Source organism: Leguminivora glycinivorella, chromosome 9 (assembly GCF_023078275.1).
Source record: "Leguminivora glycinivorella isolate SPB_JAAS2020 chromosome 9, LegGlyc_1.1, whole genome shotgun sequence".
Lineage (NCBI taxonomy): Eukaryota > Metazoa > Arthropoda > Insecta > Lepidoptera > Tortricidae > Leguminivora > Leguminivora glycinivorella.
In genome coordinates this window covers 6,433,267-6,452,407 of record NC_062979.1, presented here as the reverse complement: position 1 = coordinate 6,452,407, position 19,141 = coordinate 6,433,267, and the positions used below count along the sequence as shown (strand labels likewise).

The 19,141-nt window shown below is 36.3% G+C and overlaps 1 protein-coding gene across 1 annotated transcript in view; it reads left to right on the top strand.

The window, feature by feature from the left end:
• The window catches only part of LOC125229825 (uncharacterized threonine-rich GPI-anchored glycoprotein PJ4664.02), a 146,803-nt gene extending 128,003 nt beyond the window's left edge, over positions 1–18,800 (top strand). The window contains exons 3-5 of the mRNA XM_048134765.1: positions 13,202–13,286; positions 13,762–17,056; positions 17,635–18,800. Coding sequence (XP_047990722.1) covers positions 13,228–13,286; positions 13,762–17,056; positions 17,635–18,465 — 4,185 coding nt within the window. The 5' untranslated portion in view covers positions 13,202–13,227 and the 3' untranslated portion in view covers positions 18,466–18,800. The remainder of the gene's footprint in view (positions 1–13,201; positions 13,287–13,761; positions 17,057–17,634) is intronic.
• The last annotated feature ends 341 nt before the right edge of the window (positions 18,801–19,141 follow it).

The window sequence follows — 19,141 nt, the reverse complement described above, 5'->3', positions numbered from 1 at the left end:
CACACAAACTTATAACACCCGGTCGTTTTTGCGTCGGGGTTAAAAATTTAGGTGTTGCCAGCATGCTAATATGTAGTTTATTATCGTTACCAAATATCGGCTTTGTCACAACTTTCCTCTGTCACAACTCACCCCGGTCTCTCTACACAGATATAGTATTTCTTATGTTTAAGAGTTTGAATCGCGTCGTGTCGTGTATAATTGTCAAATGCCGGTTTATCTGATAAAGAGAATAAAATCTATGCTTCACTTCAAAAGGCACAAACTAACACCAACTTTTATTCCTGACTCTAATAATTATATTTCCTGCTGCGTTATACTTGATTAAGTTAAAGTTCTTCGTTAATAAGTTGCCATAACTTTTACTCAACAAAATTTTCCTTAAGATAAAACTTTCTTGCTCGACCTCTATTCGAAGTTTGTTGTAATGAGGATTTATTACAGATAATAAGACTAATAACTTTGTAGTAAGCTATTTAATAAATAATAAATATAAATAAATAAATATTATAGGACATTCTTACACAGATTGACTGAGGCCCACGGTAAGCTCAAGAAGGCTTGTGTTGTGGGTACTCAGACAACGATATATTTAATGTATAAATACTTATATACATACTCGTAGAAAACATCCATGACTCAGGAATAAATATCTGTGCTCATCACACAAATAAATGCCCTTACCGGGATTCGAACCCGGTACCGCGGCGCAGCAGACAGGGTCACTACCGACTGCGCCAGACCGGTCGTCAAATAATATATCATTTTGTTATTATATATTTTATTTCACTTTATTACCGTCACCTACGTTCCAATTTGATTAAACATTAATGGATTAAGAAACCCAGTTACCTTGACAGGAAAATTAATCTTTATCTTGTATTATAAACATAGAGGAATAAGTAAGGGAAGAATTGTAAGTAACTCCATACATCAGTAAAAGCGGGTTATTTGTTGAATAACCCGCTTTTACTGATGTATGGAGATAACTGATGTATGGAGATAATTTACGCTATCTGACGCGTGATTGTCGCTAGATGTCACTACAAATAGCCCGCATTTACTGATGTTTGGAATTACAACTCTTCCCTTACTCTATGATTATAACGATGTATGTTGAAATTAGTAGTATAAGTACTGTACTGTTCGTATTTTCTAATAATTCACGAAGGGCCCAAACATCACAGGTACAAATCACCCCCAAATACCTAGATAGATACTTGAAGTATCTAGTATCTATAGGGTGTCCCATAAAGGACACGTAGTCAAACTGAAACTGGAGGTAGGGCTAAAAGGAACCAAACCTGCTAAACACGACCTTAGTGAAAGATGCATCGTTTTGAGTTTCATTCTGACGTGTCCTTTACGGGACACCCTGTATAATTAAAATTTGAAATTAGGTACCTAGTTGTATTAAAATTCAGAGTAGCACACCAATTTAAACGTTTTGCAAACTTTCGCATCCATTTCATTCAGAAATTGACTTAGAAGTTTCAGTTTCAAACTAAGAGAGATATATTTGCTAGTAATTGCCTAGGTTTTGTGATCAATTGGTAGTATTTTAATAATAGATATAAATATTTCAAGTAACGATGAAAGTTGAAAGATATTCTTAATGATATAGGTATTTCTAAAACAACAATTTGTTTTAATGGGACGTAGACGGTTCGAGACATTATTACAATGCAGTGTTTGTTCGGTCAACTGAATTGGGTTTATAAATCATAATTACTTAAATAGTCCACAAGAAAACTATAGTTTCCTAACAATATATTTGTTTAATTCAAAACACGTATAACTTACCTACTGCGGTGACGCTCCATTTGCCAGCGAATCAGGAAATTTTGGCAACAAAACCACTCTCTCTGTATTTAGTTATCACACATATTTTCTTGTACAACGACAGACTCAAAACTTCTAACTCAATTTAAGAACGAGACTTATTTACTCCAAACATAAATGTCCTGTATTTAGTTATCACACATATTTTCTTGTTAAAGCATTCTATGCACTTAAGAGTCATATTAGACAGTAAAAAACATGTTTTTAAATATGAAAGCGTCCTGGCCGCTACTAGGCCCTGCCGCCGCTTCTAAAATTACGTGGCATGGCTAGCGCCCGCGCGCGTTTCCCGCGCAGCCCAGCCGCCCCGCTCGCCGCCTTAGACCATTGTCGTGGCTAGGCCGTAAACATCAACGCATATGGGCTTTTATGAACACCGTTACCCTAACTTTGCTTTTTAAGGACATAATGAGACTCGTCAAAGTTGAGAAATTAAAGTTGGAACAATGAGAAATCTTATATAACTAACCTTAACTCTAGCATAGACTTACGCCCGGTTCAAATTTTGATAAGCGTCATGTTTTTTTTTTTTTAATTTAGATACGACAATTATAATGTCACAAAAAAGAAAAAAATACTATACCTACTTTACTTTTGGAGAGTTGAATCTTACATACTCCAAGTGTGAGGACAAGCGACCAATCCCACTGTGGCCGAGCCGGGAATCGAACGTGGGTCTTCAGATTACGTGGCTTACGCTGTTACCTCTGGACCATCCGGTCGGTTAGGGTATCTATTTCAGTCGTAGCGATTTAAATATTGTATCTATATTGTGTTTTAGTTACAGTCAATGTTACGGAGTTGACACTAGCGTTATCACAGCAAATTTCCTTGCAAAAATGAGTAACGAACAAAGAATACCATGCTTTTCGAATATCATAACTCCCTCATGTCATATTTGGGCCATTTTTTTCAAAGTAGTTTCAAACCCTACTTTTTTTTGGATTTGGATTTTTTTTGTGATTTCCACTCAGAATCGCGAGCTCTTTCAATTCTAATATGAAAAAAAAGTGTCCCAAGGTTTTTTCCCAATCCGTTACCATTTTTTCATACATGTTGTATGGCGGTAACGGAATGGAAGGTTCGAAAAAATGTATGGAAATCTTGGGACATTTTTTTCTCCTATCAGGATCGAAAGACCTCACGAATATGACTATTAATCGCGTAAAAAATACCCATGCTACAAAAAAAGTGGGCCAACTTTAAAAAAAAATGGCCCTAAGGACTGTGAACCGTGGCTGCAAGTTCCGTAAAGTTCGTAAGTCTATCCCTAATACTCCCGAGGCTTATGAGGCAGTTTCGTATCGTTAGCACTTCGGTATTCTCTCTGTTGTAATTCCGCTGAAATATCCGAAGTTGTGGGTAAAGATTTACAAGGCAAAAGTTATGGAAGCACTGGCTTTCGTAGATAAGTTTATAGTCTGTACCTATGCCTACTTAAAAGTACAGAGTATAGGTAATAGATGCTTAGCAAGATACGAGATGTTGTATGTTTAAAGATCACAACAAGAGTCGGAGTTCAATGTTTTTGCTGCCGGGGAAGCCTATGTCCAGCAGTGGACGTTGGTTTAGCTAAAATCATGATGATTCTTTTTATTTCAATAAATATGTGGGATAGTCACAGTGGGATGAAGTAACTTTTTGACAGAGATTTGGTTAAAGTTCTCATTCGAACTGAATGAAGTGAAAGATTGTAATGATGCGGAAAATAATAACAATGTAATTTAATACACATAAAGATTCTTACACTACACACTAGTAGTCAAGTAGTGCGACGACCCGAAATGTATATTATCCTCCGACACCGCAGACCACTATGCTTCCCTGTACAAAGCCATTTCTTCGTTTCGTTTTGATAGCAACAAGTCTCATGTCTGTCAAACCAAACTGACAATGTTGTCGCAGTCATAAATTCTCAGCCTCAGTCAAAAAGTCGTATCATCATTCCTAACGACCCAGATCTAGATTACATCACATCATGTCAGTGTCAATTACCGCCGGCTTCGTAATTATCTCACGATTACAGCGCATCGACTCCTGCGCAAGTATTCCTATTTGCTGCTTTTATACAGGCGAGTTGTTGTCATGGAAACCAGTTGAGGGTGACCTCGCAAGGAATTTTTAACAGTAACTCAAAAAGTTGACAGTCAACTGATGACCATAAAATACAACAACCTAACATGCTGCTAAGAAGCAGGCAGTGGCAAATAAATTGAAGGGAGGAAAAAACATTCTGTCGAAAGGCTGCACGGCACTTTGAGATGGGGTATAAGTTATCGTGGCCCATTCCGCAACAGTTAAATTAATTAATTTAAACTTTCTTCTACACCAAAAATATATAGTTACAAAAAGCGGACTGCTAAGTCGAATTCTCTACCACCTTTAAGCCAAACAGAAAACAAAAAAGGTGCGGGATATATAAAGAACACTAGGATTATACAGGGTGTAACAAAAATGGTGGTGATCCGTTTAAGGGCGTATTCAGTATCGTATTCTCATCAGGAAAAAGTAGGATAAAAATACTGAACACTAAAGGATACTGAGTACGCCCTTAAACGGATCACCACCATTTTTGTTACACTCTGTATTTTTATGCTTTACATGATTACTGCTAACCTTAATAATTGAGTGAGTCCACCTTTTTTATGCTTCGTCAATAAAAACTGCAAAACGAAATATTGTCTTACAGAGACATTTTTTCTTATGCTCATAATAAAATTGGTAACTAAGAAATGCTACAATCGCTTCAATGTTTTGGAATAGCACTCCTTCGCATAACGGCTTGCGTCAGGTGATTGCGGAGACTCATCCGACCGTGCTATGTGGTTGCTTACAACGCATACAAGTGTCAAGTTTGCCATTTGCCTTCCCATCCCAGACAACTTTGCAACAACCTCATATCCACATTCTCGAACATAAAATTTCAAAGTTATTTTGCATTGTTGCTGTTTGAAAGCAAGCATAGCTAAATAATTTCAACGTTATTTCCGTCTGTGAAGTTAATACACTACTATTATACTGTCCTGCGGGTCGTAATCAAACGGCTATCCCGTTTATGATGTCATAACCATCTCCGGGATTAAAATCATAAATTTCCATATTAAACACCGTCTTTCACCTGTTTTAATATACTTACATAATTTACAACTAAGTTGACTGACCCAAATCTCCGGCTGGTCGGATGTCAGGTGTCCCACATATTTGTCGGCAAACAACTTGTCAAAATACAACGGAACTTGCGGTTCACAGCGTGGGGTCAAATAAATGAGTCTTTGCATCAAATACCGGAGTGTTACAAAAAGAACCACGTCCATCACCTCCCGCAGCGCACCGGAGACGTAACGATACAAGCAAAAGAGGCAATGGTAAATGAACAAAAAGAATTGTGTGTTGAGTCAACAGCCGGTAAGAAACTAGTAGTTCTAGTTCTCGTGACAATGACCGTGCCGCGACTGGTCCGACAGGTTTATTTACACTTTTTGTTTGCGATTGGCGATATAATTGAGTAGATCTTTTTGTGTCGTGAAACCATTTTATTGTTATTTTCGGGGTTGGGGGCGGGACTTTGTTGTCTCGGATTTGGATACTCGTATAATTGTAATCAAACTTCACAGGTAAGTTCGTTTGATTATTAATTATACTTCCTATCCAAATCCGAGACAACAAATATTATTTACTATGCAGATGTTCAGAGCCTTGCATGTCAATACAAATACTGCATGCGAAAATAAAATAAAGTAAGAACATCAAAATATGATATAGTGTTAAGTTTCGTATGAGTACCTACTTAATGGTATTAAGTATCTGATGATGTGACGTCATGATGACGTCATTAAGCAAATTAAAAGTTATTCCTATTATTTAAAGTTAAGTTATTCCTATTATTTTATATATAACCTATTGAAAATGTTATAATTATATTAAGCTTTATGAATGTTTTTGATATTCCCTGGTTATGGTAACACTGATTAGTTTGCAACTTCTAAGGTCTTAGAACGGCGCTTTTTGGCTTTTAATGAAATGTTTTTAAATTAGTATTAATTACGTTTTAAAGTCAAGGTCATTATAGTTTCATCAGTTTTCATTTAAGATTTTTCTGATGTACAAGAAATCTCATGTAAAATTATGCGTAGCAACAAATTCCCTTTTGTGCATTGGCAATGCAAGCAATAAGCATACGCAGTTACAATGTTTTATTTATATTCTAAGGTGAATTAAAAGTCAAATTCAGTTACTATGCAATTAAAAAGTAAGTCCATACAATGCCTTAGTATACTACTTTCTAAATATTGTTTTAAAACGTCATATCACTTTGTTCATATAACATAAGTAACCTGGTAAGTATTATATTAATTTATATAGATGCCAACAAAAAAGGCTCCTATACTTAAAAAGGAAGAAGTAAACTTAGCTAGTTACTAGTTTAATTATTATGTAATTATTGCCGATGTTTTGAGGACAAAATATACAACATTCAATTTTAACATCTGATTGTAAAGTTGTAAAGAAGGCAAATGAGCAGACAGATCGCTGTCACCCATGAACACCAAAAACCTGAAGCATTAGAACTTTTTTAAAGGTGTGTTTGTCCGGTAATCCTTCAGAAGACAGTTCTGCTTATTCCACACTTGCCACAGTTTCCTTTATTAATTAATTGAGGGAGTAACAAACAACAAACATACATACTAATAAAATAAAATAACGTTACAGTAAAGCTGTACTATGTATTGTGATACAAAACTACAATTAACAAGAAAGAAAATATGTAGTTGGGTTATACAATCAACTATCATAACTATTTAAACTTTCTAGTTACTAAGCGAGACTGTATGTCAATCAGGGATTTCAAATTTAAATATTAATTTCATTGGAAACTTTATTTTCTAATTGGATTTATTAATCTAGCTGTTCACGGCTGCAATAACTCTGCATAACTGCACAACTATATTGTGTGTATTAGTTTCCATCGGCGATTTTACGCCCCGGGTATATAGGCCTAGATAATGTGCACCACCCACGAGTCAGCCCCTGTTTTCCGTACCACAATTCCCCTATAGTTTAGAGCTCTAAATATTGTATTAGATTTCTCTTTCAATCGAGGTATGTTAATTAAAGTGTAGGATGTAGGTAGTTAATGCGTATGTGGCAACGTACAGGTATAGTCGTTGCTCGCCTGGCCCCGTAGCCGAATGGCATTTCTCCGACGCCAAACGAAAGCGATACGCCGCTGGCTCTGTCGCGCCAATACGCAAGCGCGATAGAGATAGGTATCTACTAGCGCTTCGTTTCGTGAGCGTTTCATGAGCGTTTGTGCCATTCGGCTAGCCACCCTGAAAGGGATTTATTGCGCCTTGATTATTTATTTTCATTATTATAACTATTATAACAGCGAGTAATTAATGATGACACGTACTAAGCATTGTAAAGTGATTTGTGTAGGTATAGGCTGTGGTATAGGTCATAGAGCTATGACTGAAGGGTTAATACGGCGTATATTTTATTATTTTAGTGTATGCATGATGCTCATATGGTGTAGCAACATTATATTGTATGTCTTGTCAGAGCAATAGTATTAGCAATTTTAAGGAAAATAAGATTTACATTTTTGTTTACTGTTCAATCATTGGTTCATTGGTTCAATCCTTAGACGAAAGTGTTCTTATATTCATTCTGTATAATGTGCGTTAAGTAGGTAGGTACCTACATAAGTTATATAACAACATTACATTACATTAAATCTGATTAACAAGTCTCGAGATAATGTAAATCTCATTAACATTAACACTTTTAAAGCGGAGTAATGTTACTATCTTTAATTTGTGAGAGACCAAGGAGCGGAGCGGCCGAAGAATAAACAGATTGAATACAGCGAGGAGAGAAGCAATCTAAGAACGTTGGAGTTGCGAGCGAAGAGCGAAGTGACCGATGAACGTAGCGACAGAAGCGTGAATCCACCGAAGCGTAAACCGATTGAAAAAACACAGTGGACAATGCACTGTGAGACCGGAATTCTCAATGTAGTTTGAACGAAAGAAGAGCTCCTGAGACAATTTGTGGAGAAAATATAGTCATTTTAAGGTTGACTTGATGTGCATATAGCTAGAACGCTATAAATACAATGTTCTCTATAAAATGTATCTATAAAAGTGGAGCCATCGATACAGTTTTGAAGCAAAGATTACACTATTAATGTTTATTTTATTTATTTCCTAATAAAGTGGAGCCCACAAAGTTTCAACAGTCAGAGAGCGGAGATCTTGACTTCATTCGTGGAGAATTACATAGTAAGTTTAATTTAAAATGATAACATTTTGTTTTAATTTCTTGTGTTTTATATATATAATTATGGTTAGTATTTAAATTTATCATTATTTTTTGACTAAGTTGTTTAAGATTATTTTAATTCCTTATTTATTGTATTATTATTTTTGTATTTTTGACATGTTTTGTTTATGCCATTAAAGGTTTTGAATTGAGTTGAATGGATAGCCTATCACTGTTAAAATGTGCCACAAACAGCTACTACGCCTTAAGCGGAGCCTTCGATACAACTTGTGAACAAAGATAGCAACGTTACTGTTAAAGTAGGGCACATATAGCTACAACGCATTTAGCGGAGCCCTCGACACAATTCATAAAAAAAAAATAGCCACGACACTGTTAAAGTGGGGCACATATAGCTACAACGCATTTAGCGGAGCCCTCGACACAATTTGTGGAGAAAAATAGCCACGACACTGTTAAAGTGGGGCACATATAGCTACAACGCATTTAGCGGAGCACTCGACACAATTTGTGGAGAAAAATAGCCACGCCACTATTAAAGTGGGGCACATATGGCTACAACGCATTTAGCGGAGCCCTCGACACAATTCGTGGAGAAAAAATAGTCACGCTACTAATAAAGAAGGGCATTTTACTGTAGGTTCAGATATAATTTTGCATGCCATTTTTGGCTAAACATGTATTGCTAGTCAAAAATAGTAATGTACCAACTAATGTATACCATGTTTATCGCAATAAAGTAATTCATTCAATTCATTCACAAATGGCTACAACGCATTTAGCGGAGCCCGCGACACTATTTGTGGAGAAAAATAGCCACGCCACTATTAAAATTTGGTACATATAGTTACAACGCATTTAGCTTTTTTTTTTTTTTTTTTTTTTTTTTTTTTTTTTTTTTTTTTTTTTAGTGGGGTACCCAACATTGTAATCTCAATTTTCATCACTCATCAGGGTTTTATTTCTTTTCTACCCGATACTCAACCAATCATCCTTGACGCTATTATACTATCGGAATACTATTTCAAGACATGCTTACAATATTTATTATTGACACAAGTAAATCTTTATTTACAATAAGCTCTTATAATTATAATCTCTAATGTCTTAACAATGTCAAACAATATCTAATGTTCTAATGTCTTTATTTTTATTTCTTTATGATTTAATTGCTGGACATAGACACATGTCATCCAAATAGTAGGTAATTACTTACAAAAAGAGACTTGCTCACATAGGGTACTTGTCTTCACACAAAACTGATAGAAAAAATTTTGATGTGACCATGATGCCGAGCTAGAAACCCGTAATGTTCGCATAAATCCTTTCGTCGGCATCGAAGTACGGCCCGTACTATATACAACAGCAAGCAACAGGCAACACTGTCAACACATTTGTGATCCCTATTACCACGGCATAAAGTCTAACGATAGTCAGTTAAAGGTGTTGCTGTTTGTGCCATGGATTCGGTATTAGTTAAGGCGCCTTAGGTAAGATCGTGCAAGCGCATCCTGTTTAAATGCATCAGTTACTGGCAATGTGCAGTCGGTCATTATATTTATTAATACATTATTGAATGAATCAACAGAAAAAATATAGTTTAATTATTGGTTCCAGTATTTGTAAATATTGCTACAACTATTGCTCGTTTGACTTATAAATATTGTTGAATGTTGTTACAATTTACATAACGATGCGTTTTTCTTTTAAACTTTTTATAAAAGGCGCTTTATCACCAACCAGAAAAAATATGTTTATAGATCAGACATGTTGTTAACGTATAATATACTGTTCTATACGCCTACGATATATACGAGTAAAATCATATTCGTAAATATTGAAGTCAGAGATCACATCGATTGTCAGTAGGTAGTTTAATAGTTACATATTACTGTAAGTAATCTGTGATTTACGTATTACTTAAACACATATACTAGTAATAAGGTAACACTACATCGTATTACTTTCCTACTGCAACTTAAGTATTCATACCGAAAGCCTTTTGTTTGAAAAAGAAGGTAGTCGTAGAAAATCCTATCGTATGACCAAATATGACCGCAAATAAATTTAGTATTTCGTTAACTTCTTAGTTCTAGTTATCAATAGGCAAGTGAGGCAAGCTACTTAAATGATAGTACAATTGTGTGTTAATGTGTAAAATCACATTAGCTCGTAGCTACGATCGAATGAAAAACAAAACTATTATACACTCGCCGATAACTAGACTAAACTCGCCGGTACTATACGGCGGTCGGCAGTTGTTCAAATATGGTTTGAATTCTATAATCACCATTTAGCGCACTATAGGTATATAAGTAGGTATTAAATCACTTACCGAACTTCATAAATTTACAACATTTACACTTTTAGAGGAACACTTATTTTGACGAAATTACGTGTGACTCGGACGACACAAAAACATGTAATGATGGGTTTACGCCGCAGGGCGCTGGGCTATGTTGAAGGTAGTAGGTATGCATGGCGAGAACTTGTTTTTTAAATTTTATATCTCTGAAATGTGTGACTTTGGACGGTACGATTCCGTGAGCTGCATATATAATTGCCATGTTTTGTGTAAAAAACATTTTTATGAGCTAACTTTCTTTTCTTTTGTCGTTTTACATGGACGAAATTGTCTGCGCTTCGGGTTTTTGATGTTCTTTATCTGAGCGTACAATTGTATGCGTGATCTGTTACCGGTGGTCAAATTTTATCTTACGTGACCAGCCCACTTTGGGTGTTTATAACTGTGGTTTTGTGTCGAGACAAATCTTCAATCATGCAATGCATCTTCTGTTGATATCCCATTTTGATTCCAATCTATTTTAACTTACATAAAATATTGCATAACTAATAAATTACTGTAGAGATATCTATTGTATTGAGAAGGAAGCATTTGAAGGTAGGTCTTTCATAATACTGGACGCACAGACCAATTAAAGGTTGATTTTAGTCACGTTTACGCGATTCCTAGATTAGCTGTAAAGTTTAGATTTATGTATATTGTGCAGACGAACGTGTCGTAGACAAATTAATTACAGCCGCGTACAGTTGAATAATGCATGATGGAGTATATAGTATAGTAACTAGGACTTCCGAAGTAGATGCCGGAATGTTGTATATATCCTAAAGCACTGGTCCCACCACGAGCTAGTAAGCTATGAGGCTATAAATCGAACAAAATATAAGCACTCCCGTGCAAATAAAAGAGGCGTTATTATAGCTCATTACATCGCCGGCTCTTTTATTTACAGATTAGCTACAGGTATATTTTGTGATCATGCTCGAAGATTAGCAATGAATTATCATGTATACAATGAATTATTGTTGTTCATCTTGTACCTTTTCTACGTAGACAAATGTTACAAGTATAATAAAAAATCCTGAAAAGATACTGCAAGCAGAACAAAAGCACATTGTAAGGTGAAATAAAAATTCCGTTTTGTACTTACAGCGTTCATTTGTTATTCGCTGTTGCGCCGCAGGTTGGAAAATTCAATTGTTTTTCTTTGTTATATTTTTCATATTTATTACGGTATACATACTGCAAATTGTATTTCATTCAGTTGGTGCATTACATTATATGTACCTATTTTTATATAGCTACTAAAATCAGTCATTTATATAGTACACAGCTTGTATTGCAGATTGAATTTTTTTGTAACTAACGGTTTATACAATTTTACGGTGACATATATACATAATTACAAAATAGTTTTCACCAATGAAAACATTCAGTTGCTGTATTGTTGAGTATCATAAAGTAATGTATAAACATTGCATACACGGTGTTTCCGGTATCACTCAAAACCTCAGACACCCCAACTGATTTTTATTTTTTTAAACTCATCTAGAGTATTCATCTTTTAATATGATCGTTACTTTTTTTTAATTGAATTTTTAATTTTCTGTACAGCTCTACTTGACTTTTAGCTCTACACTCAATAAAATAATTGCTAACTACCATCATAAACCATAAGACTATTTATTTGTGTACGTTACTGCAACGACATAAGGTTTACCAATAGACAGCTAAGATTTCACTGTAAAACACTTTAAAGCTTTGTCACAGTAAACTTCAAATTGGACAGGTAATCGCAGTAAGCAAATAAACTCAATATTTAAAATGACAAGGTTGTAATTAGGTACGAGTTCAATTTGTTATGACTTATGATAAACATTAAGATTAAACTGACAAACAACGTCAAACTAGTAGCGGTAAAAATAATCGTCGAAGTAACCGGCCAGTATTAATACCCCTAAATACAGAAAAAAGGTAAACAACCTCTAGCAATGCGATATACACAATGTTGTATTACGAGTACAATAGAATGGGCACGTAAAAAATAATTAATAATACTAATTTAAATAAAAATATTACCCCCATCAAGATATAGCTCAATCGTATTCTGAACAAACTGTTTTCAGGTTTTTAGTGTTAAGTGAAACACGGTGTATACCGAAAACACACGTATTCAAATAATATACTTACACAACACAAAAAACATTGTTTTATTGTTTTTGAAATACATACGCGAAGTTTTTAAAACAAACGACGCGTTACAACTTACATTTTAAGCGCAACCCAAACTTTTGGTATCAGGAGGGCGATTTTTGAATCTCGCATACGGGATTTTGTCACTAAAATACCGGTTGAAAACGGTGACTTGCTTATTATTTTCAGTGACAATTTTCTGAATTCGAACGCGTGAGACTCAAAAATCGGCTCGCTGGTTACCATTTTCGTTTAATTCCTCGTTATGTTAACAAGGTACCTACTCAATTAGCGAACCTGTGGTTTGTTAAATTTGATATATTCGTATAACGTACAAAATGACACTAAAAACACTATACTTAAGCAAATTCAAATATGTATATCATTTGATTTTTACCGATCCCTTTTCGATGAAAGAACACTAAGTACATCTCCGTGAGGAAGATCATGATGAAGTAAAACAACTGTTCAACTACAAACATCAAAATAAATTATTCTTACTCTTAATTATATGTACATAGAAACTATCTTAGAGTACCTACCCTACAGTCTTTAACAGTTCTTTATTTTATTTTCCAGGGTCCTCGAGTGTATGGGCGGACGAGATGCGCGCGACACTGTGTGTGCTGCTTGCTGCCACCTGCGTATTGGCTGATGAAAGCAGGTTCGTTCATATTTATTTTCCTCTTATTTATTTACAAAATATAATAATGTACAGTATTTTTCCCGCTGTACTTTTGCCTATTTTAAACCACTTAAAGGGCTTCTGAGTTGTAAAATATTTTTTTTTATATAAATTGAACAAGTGTAACAATATAAATGTGTCTTTGCCCTGATTTTGTTGCTCAAACGCTTACGAGTATAATCTGTATTCGTAGAGATGACAAGTTTTTTTGTTGGTCTGAAGTACAATAAAGAATTTTGTTATAATTAATACAGTATTTAATAGCTTCACATAACATAACCACTATCTTTATTTTATGATTAAATACAACGAAACCCCGAAAACCAGCGAACTTCTATATTTAGGCTAATGGACGTCCATTATAAATGTACCGTCCAGACTACCACTTTTTGCCGTAATTTATCTAAATATATCTAAAGAGATATTTTAATACTTTTTGTATGTGGTATTTCAGGGGCTCCAAGCGTCCTTACATCGCCGACGCGGTTGGAAATACTTTGCCTCCGCCTTCTAATGGCCCAGCGACCGTCGGCAGCCCTGTCAACCTTCTAACCCCAGACCGCTATGAGTTCTACACTTTCGACGAATCCGGAGAACTGGTTAAACGACTCATGACTTTACAAGAAATCCAAGCCATTGTTGCAGCTGGCGAAGAAGCGGAAGGACTGGTTACATTCGCTAATGACAATCAACCGACGATTGCATTCAACTTCAGTCAACCGCCTTACACTAAAGTCCATAGCGTTGTCACTAACGTGCAAAATGTACTCAAAGCTCAAATGGAAGCTCATAAAAACAAACCACAGATGAACCCCACTTTAGACACTCCTGATGTATCTGATTCCTGGAGTCTAATTTTACCATCCATCTTTGGAAATACTGGTGTTGATATCGTGCCAGATAAGACTTCTTCGTCTTTTACTACCCCGGAAACAGAAACAATTGAGTTTGACCGTATTAATTTCGATGATAATCTTAGCAAGGAAGGAAGCAACCCGATCGGAAGTTCCACTACAGTGCAACATGTGAAACCATCAATAACTGAAAAAGTTTCGTCAACTACTGAATTATTAAAAGAAGCTCCAACAACTGCTAAAACAACTACAACTACCACCACCACGACGCCTAAGCCTACTACTACTACAACTACTACAACTTCGAAACCTAGTACTACTACTTCTACAACTCCTAAACCTACTACTACAACGACAACAACCAAAAAGCTCACTACTACCACTCCTAAGCCTACAACTACTTCTACTACTGTCAAAAAACCTACTACTACCACCACCACCACTACTGTAAAACCACGTACAACGCCTACTACTAGACGTACTACTACCACCACTACTCCTAAACCACGAACAACTGTCTCAACCACAAAATTGACTACAACTTCAAAACCAACCCCTAAAGTTACTGCAAAGCCAACCACATCTAAACCTATTTCTACCACTCGACGACAAATTCCTACTACGACTCTGAAAAGCACAGAAAGCCCTTCAACAAAGATTCAAACTAGTTCTCGTCCAACTTCTACTACGCAAAAAACTAGCCCTGTATATGAGAAGATCAGCACGTTCGTTCCTATTTCTACAGCAGCTTATGTAACGGAAAGATCAACGCGAAAACCTACAGAGACGACTAAATTTGTGAGCACTTTGGAAAGTACTACCAAACGGCCAATGTCAACAACAACAAAGCTTCAACAATCAACCACTTTAGCGGCAAAACCGCAACCTACTATTACAACTTACAAACCAACAACTACAAGCACACCAGCCCCAGTTTCTTCTACTGTTAAAAGCGGCGAACTTGAAAAAGATGATGCAAGTACCATAACCACTCAATCTGTTTCGCCTTCAACTGCCATCTCATCTACAGAATTTATGTCTGTTGAAAATCAGCCACCGAAAACGATCAATAACAATAACGCAGTACAAGAAGAAAATGATATCAAAGTAAATGAACCCATTATTCCTTTGTTTGATGTTGCACAAAGTATTAGTCAGATTGCATCAGACTTGGGAAGTGCAAACTATCAACCTATTCCTACAACAAGTGGTTTATTGGATACTACTCACGCTATGAATATGGATTTAGAAAGCAAAGAAAGTTTAGAATTGGACATACCATCAGAGTCTAAAAATGAGTCTCAAAATAAAACTGGTGATATTCAAAACGAAACTGATAACTTTGTCAAAATATCGACGAGTAACCCCCACCAACAAAACGATAATCTGCCACAAGCAGTTAAAGAAACCACAAATACAGTTAGTAGCTCAGTAGCTAAGACTACTGTTGTACCAAAAGCAACTACTACAACAACAACGGAAACACCTATGGATCCTATTCTGTCAGAGTCAATGGATGACTTGCTATCTCAAGTTGTGAATCAGGCTCCTCAATCTATTGTTAATAACGAAAATAAGCTTCAGGAATCCAATGAAATTTCGACAACTCAACGTTCTGTAGAAACAACAACAGTTGTTATTACTACCAAAACTGATACTGTTGCTCAAGATTCTAAGAAAAACGACGTGTCATCAACCACAGAACCAACTGTGATTGAAACAACTTTAAAAAAAAATCTAATAAATAATACAACAAAGGACCATGTCAATGAAAAAGAAAATGCTAAAGGAGAGCCTAACACACAAAAAGAAAACAACATTAAAACTAACAGTGCTTCCACAACGCAAAAAGATTTAACAAAAATATCTTCCTCTAATGCCATCAAAGAGCCATCCAAACCTGTAAATCCCCAGGGATCTCAGACTCTTAGTGCAGATAAAGAAAATAATATGATTGCAGTAATAAATGGACCTGCATTATCTACAAAGGAACATATTACGATATCAAGTACTGAAATTGTACCCCCGCAAGAGGTTTCACAGGAAACTAGCACAGAAAAACAAAAGACAGAAAATGATAAAGTTAAAGATGATCACAAAAATCACAAAGATGATACCATTTCACTCCCAAAGGTAGATGAATTCAAAAAGAAAATTCAAAAAGTCAACATCGACTACAAAGAAATAGCTAATGAAAGGAATAACTCTTGGAAGCTTATTTCAACAGTTGCACCCCCCAAAGCCAACGAGATACCGAAAGATAAGTTTAAAACGGAGCCCAATAGCCCAGATAGCCCTGATAAAGATATAGTTTTGGATGTTTCTAAGGAAAATCAAGGATTGGAGGTGACTACGAAAGATTTAAGTGAAGATATCGCTCAGTTTACTGAACTTTGCAATGAGCTTGCTTTCCGGTATTGGAATGCTATTGAAGAAACTATTCCAAATAAGAGGAGTTTTGTTTTATCTCCATATTCCATCACGTCAATGTTAGCTATGATGTTCATGGGAGCCAGGGGTGCAACCTCGGGTGAAATGAATGAAATACTGAAACTTGATGACATGGTTACTTTTAATCCACATTTTACCCTAAAAAATATTTCAGACTCTATAGAAACGACGCCTGAATCTGGAGTTGCTATCTCCGCATTTATCAGAGAACTTTACAGCGACCGTAACAAAGGTCAAATTCTAACGTTTTATAAGGAAAGAGCTCAGCATTTCTACAACGGTCATGTTGAAGAAATCAACTTTAAGTTGATAAGCGATATTATAAGAAGAAGGACAAATCTGTTGGTGAAGAGGTACACTTGGGGCAAAATAATTGAGTACATGAAAGCTAACACAATCACCATGCAACCTCCACTTGCTGCATTTTCAACTAATATTTTCGAGGTGAGTTGAAGAATTTGTCTTAAGTTTTAATGTTTCTTACATAAATAAATTTAGCATATAGATCTATGCGTTCCTATAACTGATAGAGAATGTATGTAACTTCGTTAATAAGTGATATCTAATCAGCTTAAGTTTTGGATGCCTCACTTAAGAATAAAATGTGAAAGGAATACTCCATTACTATTCATTCAATACAATATTTGTTCAATTATCTGAATGTACTTAATTTATAATTAATATTTATTCAAAAGACCTCGGTACATGTAAAACTAACTTAAAAATACTAATTAATATAATACTACTCTATTAAAACTAACATTACTATAAAACTAAATTCTATTCAAAAAACTCGTTCCGGGCCCTCTCTGATGAAAAGGTGCCCATCACACTCGATGCGTTCCCACGCTGAATTGCGATAGACAGCCTTTGCATCAGAAGAAACCCGGAACGAGGGTCATGGCCTCTCTCGCTGAGCCGCCGCCCCAATTCGACCAAAAAGGCTTTCCCCTCCGCACACCAACACCCCGACGTCTCCACTGCCAAATGGTAATGTCTTAATTATTATTTTGTATTTTCAGACTGACTGCACTGGCTCATCGGTAGAAGGCAGAGACGGGGAAATGTACTTCGTGGTTTCACCCAACGTGCGCCAACGACGCCTCGTCCCAGTGCCGGCCGTCCTCTACAAGAAAGGCTTCCTCGCCGGCTACGACCCAGTCCTCGACGCCACCGCTGCAGCCCTCGGCAACACCAACTCCATCATCAGCACACTCTTCCTCATGCCAGGCCAGCAAGGCAATGTTGTTCATGCTGCAGACCTAGAACTACTTGAAAAACGATTGCTAGACTCCAACCCAAGCACGCCAGCGTGGAATCGCCTTCTCAGAACGTTATTACCACGAATCGGTTTAGAACTGCAGATCCCGCGCTTCTCTCACAAGTCAATCTTTAACGTATCCTCAACTCTTAAAAAGATGGGATTGAAAGACTTATTTGACGCCGACCATGCTGATTTAGGAGGTCTAAATGGCCCGTCGAAAGATCTTTACTTGTCGGATATGGTGCAAGCGACGACGTTTGTAACATGTGGCGAAGGGATTATTGGTGAGCAACATCATATTGAAGAGTATCCTGAGAGCATGGAATTGGCGAGAAGGCGTAGGACGTCTCGTTGGGCGACGGGTTGGGATGAGCCGAGGGACTACCAGAGAGCATTCCACGATCCACATGACGTAGGAGATGCCATGAATCTTCCTCTGCATTTACGGCCAAGACAAGCTCGTCTGCCAGCAAGGAACGCTCAACCAGCGAGATTAAAGTTTGACCGGCCGTTCCTTTACTTCGTAAGACACAATCCCTCCGGCATGATACTCTACGTCGGCCGGTACAATCCAAGGCTTTTGCCTTGAAGTCGTCAAAAAGACTGTTAGCTTAGTTTAAACATTAATTCCTCCAAGGAAAGTGATATGGGGATGCTGAAGAGGGAATATGAAAGCTATGAGCATTTACGTGACAGTATTACTTATAAGTGCGTTGGTATGCAAGTGGCTTGCCAATTAGTACATGCATCTTGTACGGCTCTGTGTACCTTTCTCCTGATTTCGTAATTGTGTATAAAATAGTGGTAATTGATATCAAGTTAAATGTCTGAATGTTGGTATTGCAACTGTTTAGTGAATAGTTTGTCGAGATGTCTTGTCAAAATTTTAGGTTTGATTTTAGAATAAATAAGAATGTTTTAATTATTAAAGTGAGTTTATTTTTTTCTTATTTATAAAACCTTTATTGTAAATCACAACACAACCAGTACCCATCAATATTTTCTTTCACCGGAAGTTATTGATAAAACTCGTGGCAGAGTTCATAGAATTTCTTTACTTCTGCGCAGGCTGGAGTTGGAATAACATTTGGACAGTTCTGAAAACAATTGTTGTTTACTTAGAAGCTTCCTTCTAAGTAAACTCGTAAGTAAAAATCTGGTCCTCTCTCTCTCACACTCTACAAATAAACAAAAACGCTTGAATTAACATACAGATTTACAAAACTTTATCTACATCCTTAAACTTAATTAAGTTTTCCACAATA